Source organism: Clarias gariepinus, chromosome 22, assembly GCF_024256425.1.
Source record: "Clarias gariepinus isolate MV-2021 ecotype Netherlands chromosome 22, CGAR_prim_01v2, whole genome shotgun sequence".
Taxonomy (NCBI): Eukaryota; Metazoa; Chordata; class Actinopteri; order Siluriformes; family Clariidae; genus Clarias; species Clarias gariepinus.
In genome coordinates this window covers 14,032,792-14,057,342 of record NC_071121.1, presented here as the reverse complement: position 1 = coordinate 14,057,342, position 24,551 = coordinate 14,032,792, and the positions used below count along the sequence as shown (strand labels likewise).

Genomic DNA, 24,551 nt, shown 5'->3' with positions numbered 1-24,551 from the left:
TTGCTCAAATATATTGATGCATTGAGTTAAAAATAAAAGGCATATTTTAAAAATATTTTATTATATTTTGTTGTATTTCTGTTTTCATGCTTTAACCTGGACAGGATGACAGTGTAGAACCATATCTAAAAAAAATTCTACTACAAGCACACCTGATACAACTAATCAAACAGTCCATTCCAAAATGAAGCAGATATGAAAACAGGGAAAACACTAAGATGAGGGTTAAAAACCATTGGTCTAGTATGTCTTTCTATGCTGTAACATTAACTAACATAAACTAGAACTAAGGGGGTGGCACAGTGGTTTAGTGTACTGTTGCGACGCACCTCTAGGTTGGTTTGAATCTCCCATCTAGTTTGTGTGTGGAGTTTGCATGTTCTCCCAATGCTTGGTGGATTTTCTCCCATAGTCCAAAGACAGGTGTTGGTGCTTTCAAACTGCCGATACTGTGCAAGTACCCTGCCTTCTGCACAGGCTGCCTGCAATGGTTCTGCTGCAAGTTACCTGGGACAAGCTCTAACCTCCAACAGTTAACTGGTATTGATAATGGGTGCATAGAACTAAGAGGCCCAAACGCACTTGTTTGCACTTGTAACTAAATGAGCACAAATCTTGGGGGGAAAAAAGAACGGAGAACATTATGAAAGCAAAGAGAGGTCATACACATATGATTGTGAACAGTTAGGTTTCCATAAGCCTTTGACCATATAGTATATATTAATTATTGAATCAGACTTAATTGTGCCACAGATTAAATGCTTTAAATTAAATGTGTTTCACATATTAGTACCAGAAACATTGCCAAAAAAGAATGTCTGACTATTTGTTCAGTAAACAAAACCAAGACTCGTTTAAAATTTGAATGTGTAAAGATTTATTGTGGCATTCTGCTGTACTACATTCTAAGACATCATGTAACCTCCTACAAAAAATCCAATTGGACCGTCTGTCATTAAAACCTGTACACTAAGACATGGAAAATTAAAAGGAAAATCTAAATTGCCTAAAGGATTATTAAAAAGAATTAATTTTAGGGTATTTAATGTGTGTAAACGAACATAGAAAAACAATCAAATTAATATAAAACCTACCAAGAGCCTAGGTCTTTTATTAAAAATGTGCATCAGTTCATTTCCTTTGGCAATTATAAAAACTCTAACAATTTAAAAAATAACCTGTTACAGAAGATAAACCCAAAATTGTGTCTGTGACAATCATGATTTAACCCTACACTCAGTAAAAGAAGATCGTCAAAGTCACTTTAGAGGGACGACTTCACAGGAAAAGTAATCCTTTAGGGGAGCAAAGAGATGCCTGATCACCGGGACACTCCACGATTTACCCAACACTTTCTGTCTGTTCATGCGACCCATGTTCTTCACATCTGTGTAATGCTTTGGAAATCCAAAAATCCTGACAGGGAAAGTGGTGAAATTGTGGATTAAATATCAATATACTTACATACATACAAACAGCTGTGATCCAAAGTTTTCATGCGCTCGTCATGAACATGAATGCGATGGCAATATTGTGTTTGTGATTAATTTTTTTAACTGATCTTTTCCTTGGAACACAGGTCTAAATTTATTTTGGGTTTTGATACCAGCATACGTCCAAAATTAAACAGTTTAATTGTTACGTGGATGAAAACCAAACATATTAAATCTGCACCCTGTCATACTACAGAAACCTTAACCCTTTCCTCATGCCTTGTGTCTCATTCTGCAGCTAAACAGTTAAAAATCTATTCCAAGTTCTTCTAGTTGGCACACCTCGTCAAGTCTGTCACTCCTTTATTACCAACATTATTTTCTCTGTCATTAGCATTCTTTTATTGTCCTGAGTAATAATATTTAATTTGATAAAATATCCAACACAACTGCAAAACCTCATTTATTCACCTCAAGAACTACTCTCTCTTGCTAGGTCTCCAGGCAAATGCCCTCCAATACAACTCAAAACAATGCTGCTAGAATCCTGCTTAGTGCAAGGAAATTTGATCACATCACCCCTGTTCTGCAATCTCTTTACTTGCTCCGTTTCCTACTTTCCCACCAATGCATCCATGGGACTTCACCCACCGAGGACCAACCTGTGTTCAATGGGAGATTCTGCTGCTTCTCATCTGTGGAATTACCTTCCACTTTCGCTTTCTGCAGTTTGTCTGCTTATCTGCTTTTAAATCAGGCTTGAAATCTTACCAGTTTACTAAGGGTTTTAGCTAATTGTTTTTTACTTTCCACAAATTAAGGCTAGAGAAGCTTAAAGTTAGCCTTCGTTATCTATTTCACAACCAGCTTTAATGTGTATTCGGTGTGATTGGGTCCATTTACAAGGACCCTATTATTTGTCTAATAATGGGGAAATAATAGCTAAATCAGAAAAAAAGTGCTTAATGTAAACTCTTTGATCAGAACGATCTGACCCAATGCGCTTTGTTCGGAATTAATTTTTAATTGAAATGAGAGGGGTGTGTAAACCTTTAATTATCCATTCTATAGGAAAATATTTGCCATGTAAAAATTATTTGTACATTTCTTTCTAGTTGAAATTAAATATTATTTCTATAAATAATAAAGCATCTAATTATTCACCAATAAGACTCAAAAGGAGGGATTTATCAGAAAAGATAAGAAACCCTTACCCTACTCGGAAAAAATATATATATATATTGAATACTAGGAGCAACCTAAAGGATCAGAATCCATGTAAAACAGTCAGTTGAGAGAAAGTTAAGAATCTCTATTGAAATTATTTATATTCGGACTAAATAATACATAAATGTGACCAGGTTTCAATCATTAGGGCCCAAGCACTATGACATCAGCACTATGTGTCATAGTGTGTGACAGGCCTTATTGTTTTCCTAAGGATTTTTAGGACCCAACCACTATGGCATCAGCCCTATGTCCTCATAGTGTGTGAAGGATGCCTGAGAGTCTGAATTCATAAGATGCTTTTTATGACCCTTTCAAAGGCATGTGTCTTTCTGGTGTGCCTGGGAGGTGCATGGCGTAGGGTGGCGATGTCACATGGTGCTTGGGCCTGCTCGTTGTTGCTTGCACAAGTTTTACTGACAGTAAAATAGCCTCAAAGCATGCATAATCACCATGCGTAACATCCACAAATGTTATTCTTTGTTCATATTCACAGTTGAAAATTTTAGTTAGTAGAGGTGTCCATTTGTGAGCCTTTCAACCCATGGTGATGTAAAACTTGCTTGAGTATAGAAAGTGGCAATGGTTCTCCGGCAGCTTGATTGACTTGGTGGTTTCTGGGTTGTCCCTGACCATTAAACAAATTTCCTCTCAGCTGTCATTTTCTTCTTTAAGACCTTCTATCTAGAAAACTGCAGTTCTTTAATAATGGCTGCAAGATACACTCCCGATTTGTATAGATCTACCATCGCCTTTCTCTGATTCCCGTACTTTCTACTGCACCGTGTGTTGTTCAATTCAGTGGTTGCACAGAGATGCAACCATCTGGAATTAATTATAACATCCAACAGAACAGACATTGGGCTTCGCAAATAAGACTTTCAGTACCACTGGATTAATAATCTTAGTTGGCAGATTCATAGTTTTGACACTGTGCTGATATTAGAAAACCCAAAATAAATTAAACCTCGTGGTCCAAATCTTGCTATTTTTCTATGAAATATATTAATGTAAATCATTCTTTTCTAGAAAGAAAACCTCGTAAATGTATGCAAACCTTTTGTTTATTACATTATGCAGATGAATAGGAAAAAAATTACTAACTTCTCCAGCTCGGTGATCCATAAACTGTCATCCTTTCCATTCATGGAGACGGGGAAATGCTGGTCATTGGATCCCTGCTTAATGGAGTTTGTGCGTGTGGTGATAGTCCGCACTTTAACATACTAAAAATGATTGCACACATGCAAAAAAGGTAAATTATCCCAAGTTAGTTTTATAAAATGATAGTAGAAGTGACACTTCCATGTTTTGCTCAATCAATCCCAAACCTAAACTATACCTAAATTATATCAAACTTGCCACAAAAGAACAAATGTGTTTAATTATATTACTAATTTTAATGTTTTGTAATATATGATGAGGAAACAGAAGCTTGTCAGACCTTAGCAGTGCGGCCAGCTTCAAGGCAGTCTTGGAGGGCCAGTTTGTCATTTTGAGAAGCGATGATTGGTCTAGACATGAATAAGACAGTAGTTTAAAATCTATTTTACTTCATTTATTTACTTTTATATCAATAAACAATAATAATCATACAATTATATCAGACAAATAAAAATAAAATATAACGAAAAATGAATAAAATAGGCCATTACAAAGTTCATGTAGGGAATTTATAAGTGAAATGCATCCTCCTTTGCCTTTTATAAGATGTTAATACGCTGTTAATTTATTTGCCCATTACTGTTATACAAAGTGGATCCAGAAACCAGCAATTGTGCTTCAAATTTAAAGCAAAGTTTCTTATTTAGAGTTTAAGTGATAACATTTTTAACATATCCAGGCTATGGTGGTATGAGTATAATTGTCATTAATGCGTCCCTGTATGAAAAAACAAACCAATTACTCAAAGTCTAAGGGCAGCTTTTTAGGCCGTTAACCTTTTATGTGTAACTTTTATTTAATGGGTTTTCGGTAAAAAAAATTTTGTCTCTGCTCAATAATCACTATTATGCTATGGATACAAGAGATTGGCTTAGGTTTAAAAGAGCCATTTTTTTTGTATTAAATATTATATTAATAAATATATACCTGCTCATGCCTGGGAGATTCCCCCAGAAATACCGTGCTCTGTGGGCTGGGCTCACTTTCACAGCATCTACAAGCACCGGGTTACACTGTGCACAGAACAGACATAAAACATTTATGGTAATATCAATCAATTTAATTCATGGTAATAAAGATTCTAAAAGCAGAAAAACAAGATAAATGAAAGAATAATTTACAAAGGATTTCAAATGTGTCTTTTTAAAAAATTACCACAGATTATTATGAATTATCTTAAATGGTTGCAATTAATAATATATAATTAATTAACAATAACGAGCTTACAAGTATTGTGTCAATTCTAGATTATTGAAGGATGTGACCCCAGCTAAGAATTTATCTCTGCAGAACTCCACTAATTGCCTCAGGAAAGCACATAAAGTCGTGGGCCGAAGATAAACTCCAATGGTTTCCTGACACACTGTTTAACAAATTCAAACAATTGTACTCCTGAAGTGCAAGATCATGGTTACTCTCATGCCCGGTCAGTGATCAGCTTAAATCTTTTGCTATAATATACACTATTAGCCAAAAATCTGTAAATATTTATAATTTAGCCTCCACTTATGAGAAACATGCTAAAGACACTCAAGACAACACTGCACAAACAAGTCAGGTTCACATAAACAGCACAAAATTCTAAAAAGCCTTACTTCTAGAAAACGACAGATATCAACTTTGTCCCTGATGTTCATGAACACGACATTCTCAAAAAGCCAGAAGAATGGTCGAGGGTCATCCTCCTTGGGCTTCATGATGTGCAGCAGCCGATAGAACTCAAAGAATAGCCGTCCTGTGCCCTCTGCAAGTGAAAAAGGTTTGCCATTAGGAAAGAGCTTGCAGAGTGTTTAAAATAACCTCCTACCTTTATTATTAATGAATTACAAAGAGAATAAAAAAATAAAATAAACTTTGTACTGTTCTGTACATGTAATTTACCACAAGTTCTTCTGTGTTTGACTGTCCTGACTTATTGACCATAAAAACATTTAAGTGTTTTTTTTACATCCCATTTACTGTATATTACTGTGATTATGCTCAAGTAGTCATAACCAAAAAAGTTTCAAAGCAGAATACCATACCAAACAAGCCTTTTCGAGCAGGATTCACTATGGACAGGTCATTACATGGGCTGCCACCAATAAGAAGATCAAATGGACCCCATTCCTCAATCTGAAAAACACAGTGCAACAGGTTGACAGTAAACTTTCATAGTGACATGGATTACTGTGGTAGCCATATCTGTTCTTTCCTCATAACGTCTAGCCAAAACCTCTCATCAGACTGGAAACAGTTTTTTTATATTTTTAAACATTTACATGTTTTGTCTTTCTTTCAGACATAAACAAAAACGAGTAACTGAGTGAAGAAACATGTCCAAAAACGAATTTACATACATGCTGCTTAGTAATTAAACGGACATCATCCACGTGTGTGATTTTTCCAGCATGGTTCACCATTGAGACCGTGATGGACTCCTCATCTATTTCCGATGCAACGTATTTTTCTACTTTAAAGCCCAGATCCTTCAGTACCAGGTATCCTGAAATGTACATACACAAAACACATTACCATCATAGATATGACCAGTTGTACATCACAGTTGTAGGCAATAAAACATCACTGTATCCATGTGCTGCTGGTCCCAATGCACATTAATAGTCCCTTCCCTATACAGTGCTGCAGAATATTTTATACGTAAATGTACATGTAGGTGATCTGTTTCTCATTAGAATATTATCACTATACATTGTGTTTCTATCAGAGTGGAAATACTGTTCTGGAGTTAAAAAATGTATCACCATTCCTGTGGACATCAAGTATTACAGCTGTCCCCATTCACAGATTGTGTTCTACACTTTAGTGTCAATAGCTCCCTCTGGTGGAAAATAATCAGCAGAACTTACCTGTACCTATACCATCAAATAAGGAGAGGACCCTGATTGGACGTCGTTGGTTGGGAGGGATTGATGGGTAAACTCGATGCGGCTCCTGAGAAAAAATAATTAAGTGAACCACAACAAGGTATACATTGTCTCTTTGTGCAAAGATTTTCTTTATTTCAATACCTTACATCATTATAATGCATATTTTTTTCCAATAAAATTATGTAGGTCTGTCATGAAAAGCAAAAAGTTAGGATACATAGGTTACAGAATGGCAATGTATTCATCAGACTTTAGGAAGAGAAAATATAAAGTGACTAGAAAGTTTAGACTTGGTCAGAAGGTGTAAATTGTTCCGGGGGGTTTTATATGAATCCATAAGGATCCATTAAGAATTGACAAATCTGCTAAATATTAGCAAAACTGCTGTGAGTTAAACAACTAAAACAAATGTGAAACACTATACTTTAGATACAGTTGTGACATTGATCTTTAATTTTATTTGTCTGCTTTTGTATAACAAGAACACAAGGCATGACTACTGTTGATATTCAGTATTTTATATTAATATAGGCTAAATTATATATAACAAGGTAAACTGAGGAACTTTATGCGTACGAATTCCATGGCACTGTTGTTGGCGAAGAATTCCTGGACACGCAGACTCCAATCATGTCTGGGTCTCAAAGCTCCGGAGCTCTTTTCTGGTGCACACAGGTAACAGATCCATGGGTCCAAATCTTTTAGCTGGTTAAACGTGCCTTTACCAATCAGGATTTCCAAACAGTCCAAACAGTAGGAGCTATACATAGGAAACAATAACAAGAACAGCTTCTGTTTATAGAAGCAAGGTTGCTATTGTAATAATATAACAAGGATCATATAAAATATGTATGAAAATCAGTTGAAATTGATATGATGCATATACAGTTTCATATACTGCGCGTTTCATATTCAGCACTGGTGTGCAACGTCTTTCAGGACAGTGAGAGGGACCATTGCTAGAAACTGGGAACGGTGGCAAATTAGGTCCCTGTGATACCTATTCTGGTGTGACAGAAGTAAAACCGAATAGAACCAAACCCCCCCCTGCTCTCAGGACATGGCCAATCCATGCTGATGACCTACATCTGGTTAAACTTTGCATCGGGGTAAAACAGATTTGTCATAACCCAACAATGTACACGTTTGAGAGGTGTGCCAAGTATACAGTGAGAGGTCCTGGCATTCATTTACTGGCTAACATCATACTGATTATACAATGGTAAATGTACGGCACAAAAACTAACTCGGGTACATGTACTCAAGTACAGTTCATGGTGCATGCACCTTGGTTATCATTAAAAAAAAAGAGGACTAGACAGTTGGTGCATAAATCCCTTCACTTTAATCATCACTTGCCTCTTAAACACTGCCATAACGAATGATCATTTAATTTAAATGTACTTACCGGGAGCAGCTGTCATGTCCACACAGAATTATTTCCTGCCCAGCACAGCAAACAGTGCAGTATGACTGATATCCATCTTCATCATATCGATATAAGGTCTCTGTGAAATTATCCTACACACAGTACACACTCAGATTAAAAAAAAAACAGAATTAAATTTATCATAGTCCCCAAATGTACACCATTTACAAACCAGGTGAAAAAAAAGAAGTATACCCCCCCCCCCATACTTTCTAAATCGTTGAAGAAATTAGCAGATGTTAAATAAGCAAAACGTAGAGCCTTAAAAATTGCAATAGGTACACTTGCTCTGCCATACTGATAATAGCGATACTAGCCAGTAATAAGCCTCCATGAACTCGCACGTAAGAAAACAATTTGCTAACGGTCTTTCTACCGCTTACTAAATTGGAGGGTATACTTGTTTCTACCGACCTGATTTCTGAAAAATGACAATATACTTTATTATTATTATTATTATTATTATGATTCGTCATTATATTATTTAGCCAATGACAATTTAAACAGAATTTAACTTTCTTTTTTATATGCACGTATGTCAGCCAACAAAATCATAAAATGTATTTGATCCTGTTAAGCTATGAAAAGTCATTACTGCACTGTAAATAGCATTCTACTAAAATGTAGTATGTAGAACAACCATTTCCAATAGTACCTTGCATTTCAAGCACAAACCTCCCTCAAACAGTGGATGGAAGATGACAACATTTGTGGTTCCACATGATAAGCAGAAATCTTAAGAATTCAAAACAAAAGTTAAGTTATAAAACTAAAAGTGTTGAAACAAATCATGCTACATACATATTTTTTAACAAATAGTTTTCCCACCTTCAATTTTCTTCCCTTTAACCAAAACTTCATTTGCCATTTGATCTATAAAAGAAAAGCCAAAATATTTTTTTAGAAGCTCAAATGCAAAAAAATTATAAGTGACGTTGTAGTTAAACCAGGACTTTAGATTGTACAGAATAACAGAACAGAGTTTAAAAACTACCCTTCTTTTTAAAAAAAATAAATAAATATATATATATATATATATATATATTAATTTTTCCTTATTTATATATATATATATAAATTATAGCAAGCCGTTTAGGAAAATATTAATTAAAGAATAGAATGAAAACTCTCTATTTTGAATGGATCCTGAATATATTGAATGGATAGTCTGAATATATTGAACGAAAAGTCTGAATATATAGATTGAAACATGACATCATCGAAACACACCGCCGTCTTTAGAAAGGATGAGTGAGTTAGCGAAAAACTTGATTGCTGCAATTCTGAGAAATGAAGAGATGGTCAACACGCGTTTCATCATGAAGTAGGCTGTTATGGTCAGTTTCTTTGTGGCTGGCTCTAATTAATTTCGCCCTCTGTGAATGTTTTTGGCTATGAGCTCGCCTTATGCCTAATTCTGTTGTTTGCACATCAACTGGACTCTTAACCGCTTTGGCTTGATTGTCTTTGTTTTTGGTTTAAATACGTGTAACCGTCTTCACGCTCGCTACCAAACATCACTTTATACAACACTAGGTAAGTACTCGGACGTGGAAAAAAGGAAGAAATGGACTTTGGGCCGTACACAAACTCGCTAACGTGTTGACCGTCTCTTCATTTCTCAGAATAGCAGCAACCATGTTTCTCGCGGACTCGCTCATTCTTCGTAAAGATGCCGCTGTGTTTCGATGACGTCATGTTTTAATTAATATATTCAGACTTTTCATTCAATATATCCAGTTATGGTGAGGTCAGGGCTGTACAGGGGATGTGGCAGTAAATCCCAGCCGAGTTCCAGTAATGTGGAAGTGGTGTCCATGAATGATTGTGTGTACAGTTCGACAGACATATGCATCTCTTCTGTAAGTTGGTGACAAGTTAAATGTTAATTGTTAAAGATCACACAGGAACAGTTCCACCTCAATTAGAACTGTCACAGACAGATGCATGGCATTCTTTAAAAAGTTCGCACCATTCGAATGTTTTACTGCAGTTAAGAGTATCATTACTGTGCTGTGATCAAAGCTTCTGTATGTCAATCAATTTTACACCATTGTCTTTCAAATTTCAACACAAATCCTGGTTTGACTTGAAAGACTCTCGTAAATAATAATAATTATTAATATTATTATTATTATTATTTAAAAAAAGTATACATACACCTGTTGTGGACTTGCTTTCTCTGAACAATTGAGCTCTGGTCTTTGACTTGATCCTTATTCTTCGAAATATATTTGTGTCTTCTGGGAGTTGGCTGGCTCTGAGACAATTTCTTTTCTGTCTGTATGGAAGCCTGTTTTGATTTTGCATCTGAAAGCTTTTCATTCACATTTTCATCCCTTAAATCAAAGTGGCCATTATGGAGGTCCAAAGACAGTCTCTTCAAGCACACAGACACTTCTTTCAATTTGTATAACTTTTTCGCTTGGTCTTTCTGAGTCTCACCAACAATGTTTTTACCCCATTTTTGCAAGTTGCAATTAAATGTGTTAAGGCAATCTGAAAATGGAAACAATGCACACAACACATCAAATTACATTTAATGTTTTAAAGTTTTTCACGAAACAGCTTTGAAAATTCGAGGTGCTATTAATTTTTTTTTTCAAATAATGTTTCATACCATCTTCGCTTGATCGTGGTTTGTGTCCATTCGGCCCAGATGGTTTAAAGCCTCCAAAGGCCCAGTCTAACATTGCCTTAAACAGATCTTCCTTTGAATCCGAGTTAAGAGAAAAGACAACTTGAGCACGCTTAGCAGCCACCTGAGACACACAGGAACAAACGACACAAATATTACTGTAAGTGCGGTGCTATGGGCTGAAGGTCCACTAGAAACATAAAGAAACATAGCTGCTGGCATGAATTCAGCATAAATTCTGAATCTGACCTTCAAAGAATGGAAAATGCTGTCCTTGTATGTTGTCATGGTAGCAAACAATTTAGGGCAGAAGTGCTGTGCAAATGCAGAGTAAGGCCGCAGATCATCTGAATGAACCTGCAGGAAAGTAAAGGGCATGCCGATCCTGAATGACTTAAAGAGTTACTGTATCCCAGGACAAATCAACTGTTTGTTATCTTACCTCAGAGACCGTACTATCCCCAAACCACATCACTTTTCGAATATACTTTTTGGGTTTCCCACCAGTCCATCTTTGCACCAGGCCCGGGCACAAGGCAAAGTCTCCCATCGTTCCCCATACCATCTCCCCGGCTGCAAAAGGTTTTCCATCCTACAGGTGTGGACAAACCCAAAGTAAAAATGGTTCAAAGTTTTACGTTAATTTTCCTCTGGGAAAACCTTAACTCTTGTACATGCATTAATAATTCTAAATAATTCAATTTTAAAGCTAGGATTATATGTTAAATTTGGGGTTCAACTACCCAATTAATTTTTGAGAACCTCTTTTTAAAAAATGTGTTCTGTGGCATCAAACATGTACCAAACTTCATCTCTTATTGTTACTTGGGTGGCAAATACATGTACATTGTCATTCTTATATATGGACCTTCTTAGCTTTTACCTTGAAAGGTGCATTTGGTGTAATTATGCCCATTAATCTTGGTCTAATTCTGTACCTTAAATCTTCTTAATAAGGTACCACTCCAGTAACAAGGAAAGTTACAGGTTGTAGAGTGTATACAGTATAGTATATAAAGAACAGGTCATCAATATATAATATCAAGGTATACAAACTGATATTGGTAGTTAACAGTACTCAGTTTCTACCCAGAACCTTTTAAGAAGGAAAAGCCTCATGTAGTGGGCTCAACAGTGGATAGAAAATGTTTACACACCCCGTGCTGTACGAGAAGTAACCAAGTGCTGTATAAACGTTTAAAAACAAATCTATCAAAATCTCTATCAAAATCTCACCCATATAATACATTGTTTGGCCAACAAAAAAATGCACACACTATACTTTTTGCTTCTTTAGCTTTGACTATGATGTGGAACGTGGTGGCCAAATCACACGTCATGAACCATTCTTTCAAAATTTGAGTCCTGGATTATGATCTCCACAATATTTTTATCATAGCTTCAGGGTATGAAACTACATAGATAGTATTGCATAGATAGATAGGGAATTTAATACATTCAGGTAGTCATTGACTTTAATTTATTGCTACAATGTTGCTGAGACTAGACCTGACTAACTCAACAACTTCAGATCATAACACTGCCTCCAGAAGTTTGTACAGTGGGCACTAGCTATTAAGGGTGGATTGCTTTATGCACTTCTCTTCCTACCCTGATGCATCCACCTGGACTCATCAGACCACATGACCTTTTTTCATTTCTCCAAAGTCTAATCTTTATGTTCCCTAGCAAACTGGAGCCTTAGTCTCAATTAGTCTCAATAACAAATAGTTTTATTATGGTCACACAAATGTTTAGTCCCAACCTTGTGCAGAGGAGGAAGGTAACTAAGTAAATGTACTTTACCTGTTCATAAGCAAATATTTCACATATCTGTGCAAGAGCATTTTTATTAGAATCTATGTTTTACTTTTACTTGACTACATCGTACACCTTTTACTTGTATACATTTCTACATGGTGCTTCAGTGGTGTGTAGCATCTGAAGCTAGAAATCCAACACCTGCTGACCATTATGTATAGCTGCGTTTCTTTTCTGACACGCTTAATAACGTTACAGGTGATTGAAATCAGAGGAGGAGCTGGGTGTAGACAGTGACATGACACGTTCACAGTCGGCAAGCAAGAAGAGAAAGAGAGCAAAAAAGATTTTTTTTCTAAAAAAGAGGCTACATTGAGCTAATACAAGCTTAGTAGTTTTAATACTTAAGTCAATTTGAAAGCGAGTACTTCTGAAATTTTACTCAAGTAGACATTTAAATGTTGGACAATTCTTAACCTCCATCCAGTAGTTTCTGCAACCTACTTAGTGGTTTTCTTTGTTGATACAATCCAGTGATTTGACACTTCTGAAATAGCAACTTATTTTTTAGCCAGACAGTGCATTATCTTATTAATAAATAATATTGTATTTATTATTATATTTATTATTATATTTATTGTATTTATTATACAATAAGATTGTATTTATTATTTATTTATATAAATAAATAATTTCAATAAATAATAATCATGATAGTTTTGTGCTTCATTGGCTTGTGATTTGTCAAATTACACTGAATTGCCTTAAGTAACTTAAAATTAATATTAATATTACACTATTAATACAATAATGCTCAATTTGAAAAGTTATTTCAACATGTCAGACTATATGACCTGTGGAAATATCAATGAAGATTTACAATAATTAGATTTTACTGGCTTACCTGGTATGAACAGTCAATTTCTTTATTAAATGTTGAGGAAATATTGTCTTTCATTTTCTGAAAAATGAATTGTCAAATATTAATGTATTTAAATCAATAAGCACACTTCCTTTTACGTATTTTGTAAATTTACAAAATAGGTACCTCTGGATATAAAGTCTCAGTCCATAACACATCATCATCTGTGTCATCATCATCGTCATCTATAACTATTGATTCCAAAATATTTTTCGCTGTGGACATATCAAATAAAAAAAAAAGCAAAAATTTAGTTTATATTTAAAGTAAACCAAATTAGTAAGAAATTATCTGCTAAAAATGTTATTAACCTGGGCTTTCCTTTTTCCTCTTCAAGTCTGTCCTCGAGGGACTGGCATTCGTCTCCATAAAAATAACATCCTCAGCTTCAGTCAGATCAATAACATCTGAGAATCATAATAGGTCTCAGTTTAAAGCAAGTGGTTTAAGATGATCAGTGCAGTATTTAAGGTTATGCTATGTTTATTTATTTATTTATTTTTAAATGTGCATGAGTAAATGGAGAAATGATGGGGCATGTAACTTTTTAATACGTCTTCAATAACTGCTCAATCCTGGTCAGAGCCACAGTCTCACACACAATGTGAATATGAGGACATTACTACCTGATACTGAATTTTCCTGTGTCTCAGGGCTGAGAGGGTGGGAAGGGGCACTTTTGTAGGAGCTGGTGTCTGTGATATCATCATCGTCATCGCCATCAACTATGTCTATGTCATCAGAAATGTGCATTTTTCTCTCTTCCACATTGCTTTCAACACTCTCAAACACCTGAAATCACCAAAAACATGTAGATAAATACAATATCCTTCAATGTTCAAGACCAAATATTCCTGGTCTAGGTGCACAAAAGCTACCATGTTAAACACTTTTACAAATAGTTACTATAGATAACTAAAACAGTCAGAAATCAGTAACTCATTAGTAACTCACTTTTTCAAAAACCCTTTCCATTTTCAGTGTCTTGGGCAAAACCAATATGCTTAGGATCAACTTTCGAAAGAGAGAATTCTTTCCCATAATCCTTAGCTCCGCCTTCCAATACTGCTCCAATGACTGTACAGCCGGAGCAGCCAGTATATCGTCTTCCTCAGCAAACTGACACTCGAGAAATTCATCAATTAACAAGCTCGAGTCATCTCCACCCGTACAAAGACCAAACTGGTTACCTAAATCGGATACGGACTTTAAGGTGACTTTCAGCTTGCCTTCTGGACTTAAGAGGTCAGCCATGTTTCTCAGAGCAGAGACGGGCATAGGTAAACTCTCGATAATACTGGTACTGGTAGCTGTGTAGAATGAAATAGCACTCTTGTAAAAGAGGTCTACAGAGCCCGTTAGCTCTGCATCATTTTCAAGAAGATATTCAACCACCTCTTCACCAACTTTTACCTGGCCTCTCGGGAGATGCTCCAACATATCCTTCATTGGTAAGTTCAAGTTACCTTTCCTAAGAACGCGGTCGACAGCTTTGGGAATAAGGAAGTTAGATATGTAAAGGTGAACTAAATTACAGGCATCTTGGAGCAATTCTCTCACATCGGTACCACAATCCAAACTCTCCTGAAATTTGCAGAGAGGCCGCAGAGAATGGCTCAAAAACAAGAAACTCATTTCTAATGTCTTATTATTGAGGAGGCAACATATTTTCCTATTTAAATCGCTGTTGTCATTCTGAGAATTAAAGTATTGCACCAAGTCTGACCATGCTATGGCTATTTTGTAAACTATTGTCCTGAGGCTGAGACAATCAGATGTCAAAGAGGAGGTGAGCTTAAACTCATGAATATTGGTAAGCTGGTCCTTTAGAAAGTCTGGTAGAGAGGGAAAGTGCTGGTGGACTTCCTTGATCAGTTCCTGGATCTGTGCTGACATCTCCATTGCTGCAATGCCATTGTGACATGCTTGTTCTGCAACACCAGGAAGGCTACACAAAAAAAATGTGCCAGGATTCAAGGCTCTCAGGCCTACAATCATCTCTGAAAGATTGGATGCATTGGAATAAAATACTGCGAGGTTAGCCAGAGGTATCTTAAACTTTTTAAGGCTCTCCAAAACACAGTTCAGTAAGGTAGAATGTATCTCCTCAATAACATCAAGCAGCCTCACTTTGTTTTCTCCAGCAGTTTGGTCGAAATAACCAATCAAGATCACATGAGCTTTTTCTCCTTCATGGTACAAATACAGGCAATATGGGACTTGGTTACAGAAAGCTACAATGTCTTTTGGGTATGTTTTGCCCAGCAATTGCTTGGCATCGCTACATGTAATAGTTGAATAGATGCTTGCTGAGGCAGAGGGACAGTATTTTCTAATAAAAGAAAGCACAGCCTGGTTGGAGTAAAACATCTCCGGAACTTCTGTCTTCACTTTTGAGTCAGCATTTTCACTAATCCTGTCTGGCGCCGCTGCTGCAAAGAAAAAGAATGCATGAGAAATGACCAGATGTTTATGTAATCTGAGATATTTTATAGTACCAAAGGAAATTTAAAGTCTCACAATGTTCCAGCTGCATGAGATCCCTTGGTTGCCTAGGGACATAGGGTTCCAGAATTTGTCCATCTCGAGCCACTATAGGGTCGTAACTATGTCCTGCATAAGAGCTTTCATAAAACACTTTAAACCACCTCAGCAGATTTAACATCTCTGTGAAATTGCCACTGATCAACTTTTTAATCTCCTGTGTCTGTAGGAAAAAAAGGAATTTATGAAAAATATTATTATTCAGAATGGATTAGTTTAGAACTGCAAACATAATACTCCAAACATTCCACTTTCTATGAAAGCATAAATAGAAACTATTTTATATATAATAAATAGGGTTGCACAGATACCACTTTTTGCAAGTACGAGTACCTCCATTTGTGTACAAATGTGGCTATTAAGAATGCATGTTTTTTCCCCGTGGAAGCCTGCAATTTATCTCGCAGAGTGTCGCTAAATCCCGCAAGCACCATTTTATAATTTCAATAACTGAAGTCTAATTTATAATGTCTGATTTAATTGTCACCATTAAGTTTTGGTATATTAAAAACATGAAGTTGTACGATAAAACAAAAACTCAAAAGTAAAAAAAACATAGCTATGTTTAACAGTAAGAGTAAGAGCATTAAAATACACACATGTGATGAGAACTCACAGGATTAGGACTAAACATGTCTAATGAGGCTAATCAGAAAAAAAGGATTTAGTTTGATAGGGAGGATAAGGATTGGAAGCTGGAGCAAAGCAAAAAAGGCCATGTGGTCTGATGAGTTCAGATTGATCAGACCTATTTCAGAATAATGGATGTGTCAGGTTAAGCAGGGAAGCACTTATGATCTGGGGTTGCTTCAGTTGGTCAGGTCTAGGCTCGGCAATGTTATGGGTCAATAAAATGAAGTAAGATGATGACATCAATGTACTTAACAACCAGACTATCCAATCATTGGAGGTTTTCTTCCATAATAGCACCGGCATATTCCAGAATTAAAACCACGAAAGTTAGGCTCTGGGAGCATGAGAAATCATTTACACACATGAACTGGCCACTACAAAAGTGTTTGCTAATTGGCAGCTTTTCTATTGATTTACTAGCCCACAGGTTCAGTTTCCTGTTATCTATTGGCTCGCAAGACCTAGGCTTAAAAATTCAACATTTAAAGTTCACCTAGATAAAATCAACACTTGGAAAAATACCTGCCACCTGAAACAAATGCTTCTTTTATGTTCTGTATCCTTTCCTCTTCTGCTTTTATACCAGGTGAACTGTAATAGTCCTCAAAATCACCACAGCAAGGGAGAAAAAAGTATATATGGTGCAGCTAAACCACCACCAGAAGCGCAAGTTATACTGAAATAAAAGCTGCACAAATGGGTAATCTAAAGGGTATGGCATGCATTTCTACAACTTACTTTATTAATAGAAGTCTTCGTGAAGGCACTCTCAAGCAGCTTGTAATTGTTTAAAACATCTGTTTCATCCTTTACTTTGAACTTTACATTTCGCAGGTCAATACAGCCAGGATTAATCAGCTCCATTAACTGGCAGTAGGCAGCACCTGGAAAACAAACATACACAACCGAACAGTTCTAAAGTCAAAAAACAGGGCAATCACAAACAATGAAATTTCACATGCAACAGCAAGCTTACACTACTAAGACAAAAAGTAGAGTAATGAAAGACAAATTACACTCAATTTTAAACACACGCTAGACAAAAATAGCAGTTCTATATTAATTACATTTGTACACTATATGGCAAACTGTTTATGAATGCCTGACCATCACACACACACAAGCCTCACCCAAACTGTTGCCACAATGTTAGAAGCACAGAATTATTTTAAATGACTTTATTACTGCTGACCATTTTGAAATGGTGCCCTTTTTGGCCAGACAGTGTTTGTGTTTATGTAGGTATACACACACAATTGCTTTGTGTACACTTGTGTAGGTATCACAAGATTAGTCAATCTACATAGCAAAAAAAGGTCTGGCTGGATGACATTATCTTTCTCAGTTTTCCTTCACTGGAATTGAGAGGCCCAAACCAAAGGTTGTTCAAGACTCCACAAAACTTTGAGTTTATACAAGTAAATCTACAAAATTTCAATGGAAAAAATAAAAAAAAACTTTTCATGGAAAAGTGTTTTTCTCCCAGGATAAAAAAAAGAAAAAAGAAACGCTAGGGTGAATAGTGGTAAAGTGGGACAATAGGTAAAGTGGGACAGTTAAGCTTAATAATTTATATCTTTGCATGGATATGTTTTTATTACTAAAAATCAACAATGATTTTATCATTAGCAAGTATGTGATAAAAATAAAAAAATCTGTGGCTATGACATCACTTCCGGGGTGTGGCACATCATATTTAACAACCATTTTCAGAAAGTGTCCCACTTTACCACTATTCACCCTATATAATGATATTTTAGATTCATTACACCTAAAGAAAAATATTTTAAGGCTTTCTTTATAAAAAAAAAAAAAAGATTATTTAGCAGTGGTCTCTTTTTTTATTCCCAGAGCTGTATATTGATTTTTAAGTTTTAGCTAAAAACTATATTCTACTTTATTGAAATATACTTCTGTAGTTGTGCTATGAAATGACTGTAAGAGAAAGGTTTGAAAAGTTATTAAATGTAGTTGCGTCAACTTACTACTCTGAGTATCATCACAATTTCTAGAACATTAACCCACTTCAATATTACTAAAAGTGGTACAAATAAGGGATCAGACATTTCAAAAACACTGAAATGTAAAAAAGCATACAAGGCATAAATTTCATAATTTTACACAATGACTCCTGTTATTCACCTACAAATGGGGCAAACCTTAATATTGTTGATTATTAAATAACTTTGTGCAAGATTGTTCTTCGCTAATTTGTATATACACCCATAGCATTAAAATGCTAAACATTAAGCTCACTATTGTGTAGGTTCTCCTCGTTCATGACTCCACAAGATCTCTGGGAGTGTGGCTGATAATTGTAAGTATTGGGCAGCCCCAAGATCTTGGCTGAATTCTTTGTTTACAGAAAACCTAAGTAAATACCTGAGCATGTTTCTTCCACAGTGTTGAAACCAGACTGCAAAGTCTGATTGAGCCAGGCCAGCACCTCAGAGTCATTACATTTGCCATCAGATTCAAGTGTCACACTCGCCACCATCTTTCCATAACCTGGAGGAAATTTCATGTCACATGAATGCAGTCAACTGTTTACTGTAATAGACATAATGCAGTGTAATGTTAATATGATAAATAGGCTTTGAAGAAACAAATTACCCACCAATATTATTAATATATAGTACACATAAAAAAAATTATAAGTCCATAAGTAGTGACACAATGTACACTGCTAAAATGGATTTTAAATGAAACAAGAAATGTAACAAAAATATTGCACTAATCCTAATTATTAGTCATACATAACTTAGTCATACATAATAATTATGCATTTTCCCTTGCAGCATGGAGGTGTAGTAGTTAGCACTGTGGCCTCGCACCTCCAGCATTGAGCGTTCGTTCATGGAGTTTGCATGTTCTGCCAGAGTATGTGTATGTGTGTTGCCCCCATTACCCTGTACACAGGATAAAGTGGTATAGAAGATGAATGAATAAATGTATGATGTATTTTCCCGGCAACCATAACCTTGGCAAAACCATTACTAATAAAAGTAATAAATTACATCCAGTGAAACCTCAAATTGCGAGTGTTCCCTAAGATGAGCAAAGATTTTTAATACATTTTTACCTAGAAAATGAACAAGTCTTGGTTTACAAGTACTGGGTATCATGTATCATGAATGCGCTTTTTGTTTTGACATCGATCATCACATGATCACAACTGAGCCAACGGTTTTTCTCTCTCTCTTGCGCTGTGGAATTGTGGGTAATCGTCTTCCCTGCTGGGTCTTAGTGCGCGTCTCTTACTGGTGTAATCCGTGCACACGTATACATTTACATTTAGTCATTTGGCAGACGCTCTTATCCAGAGCGACTAACATTTTTTTTTTTATCTCATTACACATCTGAGCAGTTGAGGGTTAAGGGACTTGCTCAAGGGCCCAACTTGGTGGTTGTGGGGTTTGAACCTGGGATCTTCCGAACCGTAGTCCAATGCCTTAACCACTGAGCTACCCCTGGCCACGTATACTGTTTACAATAACACTGACCACATGTTCTGCTCTAAACAGAAACACTGCTCTGTCGCGATTCTTTTCAAAGGTAAATGCAGATTAATTTGTTTTATTTTTACTTTATGGCAGTGATTCAGTTAGCGTGTCACTCAATCGCGTGTCATTAGAGTGTTTCCGTTGTGTGCACGCGCGTGTAAAAATGGTGGAGGAAGGGTAACTGTGTAAGACGAGAACGGGAAGAGGGGAGCTTACTTTAGCTTCACACACACACACACACACACACACACACACACACACACACACAGTGCCTGTGCGCACAAACGGAAACACTGTCGGGATTTATTTTACTTTTTTTAAAGGTAAAGTGCAGGTTAATTTGTTTTATTTTTACTTTATATTTTGTGTAAATTATTTTTGTATTTTAGGGCTGTGGAACAAATAATTTGAGTTTACATTATTTCTTATGGGAATTATTATTTCTTATTTGGTTTACAAGTGTTTTGGAATAAGAGCCCGCTTCCAAACACATAAAAATAAGAAGCCAAAAAATGTAAATTTTAAACTACTGTATTGGAAGTTATCTTGTATGGTGTTGACTATAACTAACTGTTTAATATTATAAGAAATGGACTATGTTTATTTACTTCATGTTCGATTTAGCTTAATAAAGCTTTCAAACTTTAGAGCTTAACTGTTGTGTTTACTAATGGTTCCAGTTTTTAAAACTATAAGAAAATCAGGAGGAAAATATTGAAATGGGACACTTATAAATTTGTCATACTAAAAGAATCAAAATATAGATCGAATTGGCACCTAGGTATCATGATAATATCGTATCAAGTGGTCCTTGGTGATTCCTACCTTAACTTATCTTAGTCACTTACTTTGACTTTGACTGCAAGATTTAAGTTAGCTAATATAACACAGAATTGTGATAAATAAAAATGCTTTTCACGGAATAGTAATTATTATTTGCAGTATGTATACATATATACACATCATATATAGTATGTTTAATCAAACACTGTGCAGCATCGCTGGCCCGCGACCTGGCTTCCCCCTTTTGCACAGAGTATGCTCAGCACCAAAGTTGTGCAAGTTCTTCAATGTACAGTATGCATAGATTTTCTCTATGTTCTCTGGACTCCTGGCATTTTCCACTGAATTTATTTAATCTAAAATGGCCCTATAAGTGTGTTAATATGTATTGCCTGTTTCTGTCACATGTAATTTCATGTAGTTTCTTACAACGGCTCATTTAACATGTTTCTTTTTGTGTCATTCCAAGCATTTTCCCCTTTCTTATATTCTGCTTCCCTGCCTCTCCACTCCTCCATTAGTGTAGGCATCACTAAATGGCAAACCACGGTCCAGATCTGGACAGAATGACAGTTCTATCTGGACCCTAATGCCTTTCTGATGAATTAGAATAATTAATATACCAGTAATCTGCGCTTTTTTCCTTGAGGTAGGCTTAGCAATATGCATCACTCAAAAGAGCTGATCAACACGATAGTTTACCTTGTATAGACAAAGTGTGCTAAAGAAACAGAAACCAAAAGCATGACACAGCATGGCTTACTTCAAGAAAAGTAAACAAATTTAACTTTAAAGATAAACAATATGATCAATGCTCAAACTTTGGAATTCAAGCATAATTTGTTCCAGTAACATACTTTGATGTACAAGTATTTTTATATACAAGTGAATTTCCCCATAAGAAATAATGGAAATCCAGATGATTCGTTCCACAGCCCAAAAGTATAAAGAAATAAAAATAAACCTGCACTTTACCTTTGAAAAAAATCAAGACTGGTATTAGAAGAGAGCAAAAGCAGGAGCAGGGGGGGCTACGGTGTAGGTCTTACACACACACGCGCCTACTACTGGAATCACTCCTTTAAACAGATTCATCTCCCACACTGCTACAGCCTTTCAAACTTTTTTTTTTCTTCACTGGGGCCGTTGTTGCAGTACAGTTACTAAAGAACAGTCACTACACTTGGACACAACATTAAAAACTGTTTATGCGCATGCACACGTGTGGTTACAATGTTATAGTAAACAGTACACACTTTGACTATATAAGTGACACACGCCCGCTAAGACTGAGCATGGGAGAAGATTACCCAAAACAAAACAGCACAAGAGAGAGAAGAACCATTAGTTCAGTTGTGATCATGTGACGCTCGGCAAATAAACCGAATGCATACCACAGTATTGGTATATCAAGACCTCGCTTGTTTAACAAGGTTTTTTTTGCTTGTCTTGCAAAACACCCGCAGACCAAGTTACTCGCAATCCAAGGTTCGACTGTATGTTTATTCTTCCTGTGGAAAGTTTAAAACCAGTTTGTCTCATATTTTTGGAAACATTGGAACATTTTTCTTGGTGAGAATAAAAAGCAATGGTGTGAAGCGCCACCATGAAACACGAGTCATTTGAGAAAACATATCCGTAGCAGTCCAAGGTGAGGGCACATAAATAACCGAAGAGCAAAGAGAGTCCTTTCACATTCATTTCTACAAACAGTTCTGTACCTGAACCCCGGAAGTGGACTCCATATTAACTTATACACCTCTCCTGTTATATTTAAGTTCCAGCCTCCTAACACACAGCATGACTGCAGATCGATTGCTGCTATCTGACATCACCCAAATGAGGATGGGTTCCCTGTTAAGTGTGGTCCTTCTCAATGTTTCTTCCTATTGCCATCTCAGGGAGTTTTTCCTTGACAACGATATTATTTTGGTTTACACATATTTCATACTAATTTCAATAATTTACTTTTAATTATGAAAAGCTGTTTTGCAACAATAACCAGTGTTAAAAGCACTATATTAATAAAATTTAATTGAATTCATTTACAGCCAAGCAGCAGGCAAACAAAGATTCAATAAAGATTGCCTAAAGACTGTTGTTTGTTTTCCATACAAATTCATGGAAATATACAAGCCATCAAAGTTCAAACATGGTTGCCATATTTATTGAAAATCGAATATAATTATAAATTCCTTATTTTGATAGACTTACAATGACTGCATATACAATATATAGAGATCTGAACCCTAACACAAACATAAAATTTTGACCTCTGCTCTAAGATAATGGTATTGACCGGACCTTATTAAACTTTCATTTTGAACTCCTTCATTAGTGTATTAAATGTTTTGTTTGTTTTTTGTGCCTTAATATAAAAGTGAGCACCAGCTGTTTATTTAACCTGATACATAAACACGTCGCTTTTATGGTCTCTAAATAAATATGACATGTTTTTATGCCATTTATGACAATGTTTTCTGCAGTCTTGATGCCGTTAACGCTTGAAGCTCTCGCGGTGAATCAGTGCAGTAACGTTACTAACGGCAGATGAGGACGCGACATCGAGTGACTTCGGAAGTTTTCGAACAACAAACTTGTAAGAAACTAAAAAAACTGGATAAGTACTAATTAACATAACATTTTAGGGTATCTGAACTTCGGTATTAAGTTTAATCCCATTCTTCTCCAGATGTGACCATTGGTTTAAGTATAAGTTGACCGAGTGTTTGTAAACCAACAATAGCAGCCAAAGAAACTAGTTGTAACTAGTTGTTCTTCCTCATACAAAATAAGGGGAAAACCGATTAGCACTGAGAATTCGACACCGAACAACGCCGATGTGTTAGAAATCGGATTGGCACGACTCACTTTAATCGAACAGACCGCCTTTAAAATGTCTCCCCGGTTAAGCTATCTAGCTACCCGAAGCCGACTTGTTTTACACTCGCATAGCTGAACACACGCGTCTACACCAAACTTATTTACACTGCGTAGCTGCTACACATGTCTATTTCCCAACTGCTTCGAAATAACCGGAGTTTACCAACTATTACAAAAAAAAACCTGCGGTTTTTTTTTTTAAACGGAGATGTTTTCTTAACTTACCAGCAGGCGCGCGCACTACCACCTTGTTAATTGTTGCGATTCGGCGTGGCTCCTCCCCTGGCGTGGGCTACCATTGGTCAGCGTACACGGCGAGCGGAAAGGCAAAGGATCAGCGCGGGGGTCGCGGCCACGTCGAACCAAGCAGTAACGAATATCGGTGTGCAAACTGCTTTAAAACAAAAATAAAACTAGTTGGAAACTTATTACATGCGTTCGAGGTCTATAGATTGTTGCAGTACAGTTTCGCACGCAGAGCGGTTACAAACACGATATGTAACGTTATATGAGTGTGTGTTGGTTAGCACACGTCACGACTGAACAAACGAGCGAAAGTTCCTGTTTTTTTTAATGTTATAATTAATTTACCTGTTAAATGTTTTAATTCTAAACGTTTATGAAGCAAAGCCATTGAACTTATATTTAAAACCAAAGTCCACAGTATCTATGAAAAAAAACATCAGAGTGGTTAATCGTTAGCAAGTTTAACTGTATAACAATGAACGTCGTAAACTAAAGACAGTTTAGACAAATTTTAA

The 24,551-nt window shown here is 36.1% G+C and overlaps 1 protein-coding gene across 1 annotated transcript; it reads right to left on the bottom strand.

Annotated features, from left to right (window-relative positions):
* Window positions 1–853: 853 nt before the first annotated feature.
* On the bottom strand, window positions 854–24,090 carry LOC128510712 (uncharacterized). Its single transcript, XM_053483182.1, has 25 exons — window positions 24,016–24,090; window positions 19,004–19,129; window positions 17,360–17,505; window positions 15,965–16,151; window positions 14,399–15,876; window positions 14,071–14,236; window positions 13,756–13,851; window positions 13,571–13,659; window positions 13,427–13,483; window positions 11,204–11,353; window positions 11,011–11,118; window positions 10,744–10,885; window positions 10,284–10,622; window positions 8,952–8,996; window positions 8,779–8,858; window positions 8,103–8,215; window positions 7,271–7,454; window positions 6,674–6,758; window positions 6,164–6,309; window positions 5,849–5,939; window positions 5,420–5,568; window positions 4,752–4,837; window positions 4,105–4,174; window positions 3,765–3,886; window positions 854–1,416 (listed from the first exon to the last, which is right to left on the bottom strand). Exons 2-25 carry the CDS (start codon window positions 19,116–19,118, stop codon window positions 1,260–1,262), a joined length of 4,401 nt encoding a protein of 1,466 aa, XP_053339157.1. The 5' UTR covers window positions 19,119–19,129; window positions 24,016–24,090; the 3' UTR covers window positions 854–1,259.
* Between the last annotated feature and the right edge of the window lie 461 nt (window positions 24,091–24,551).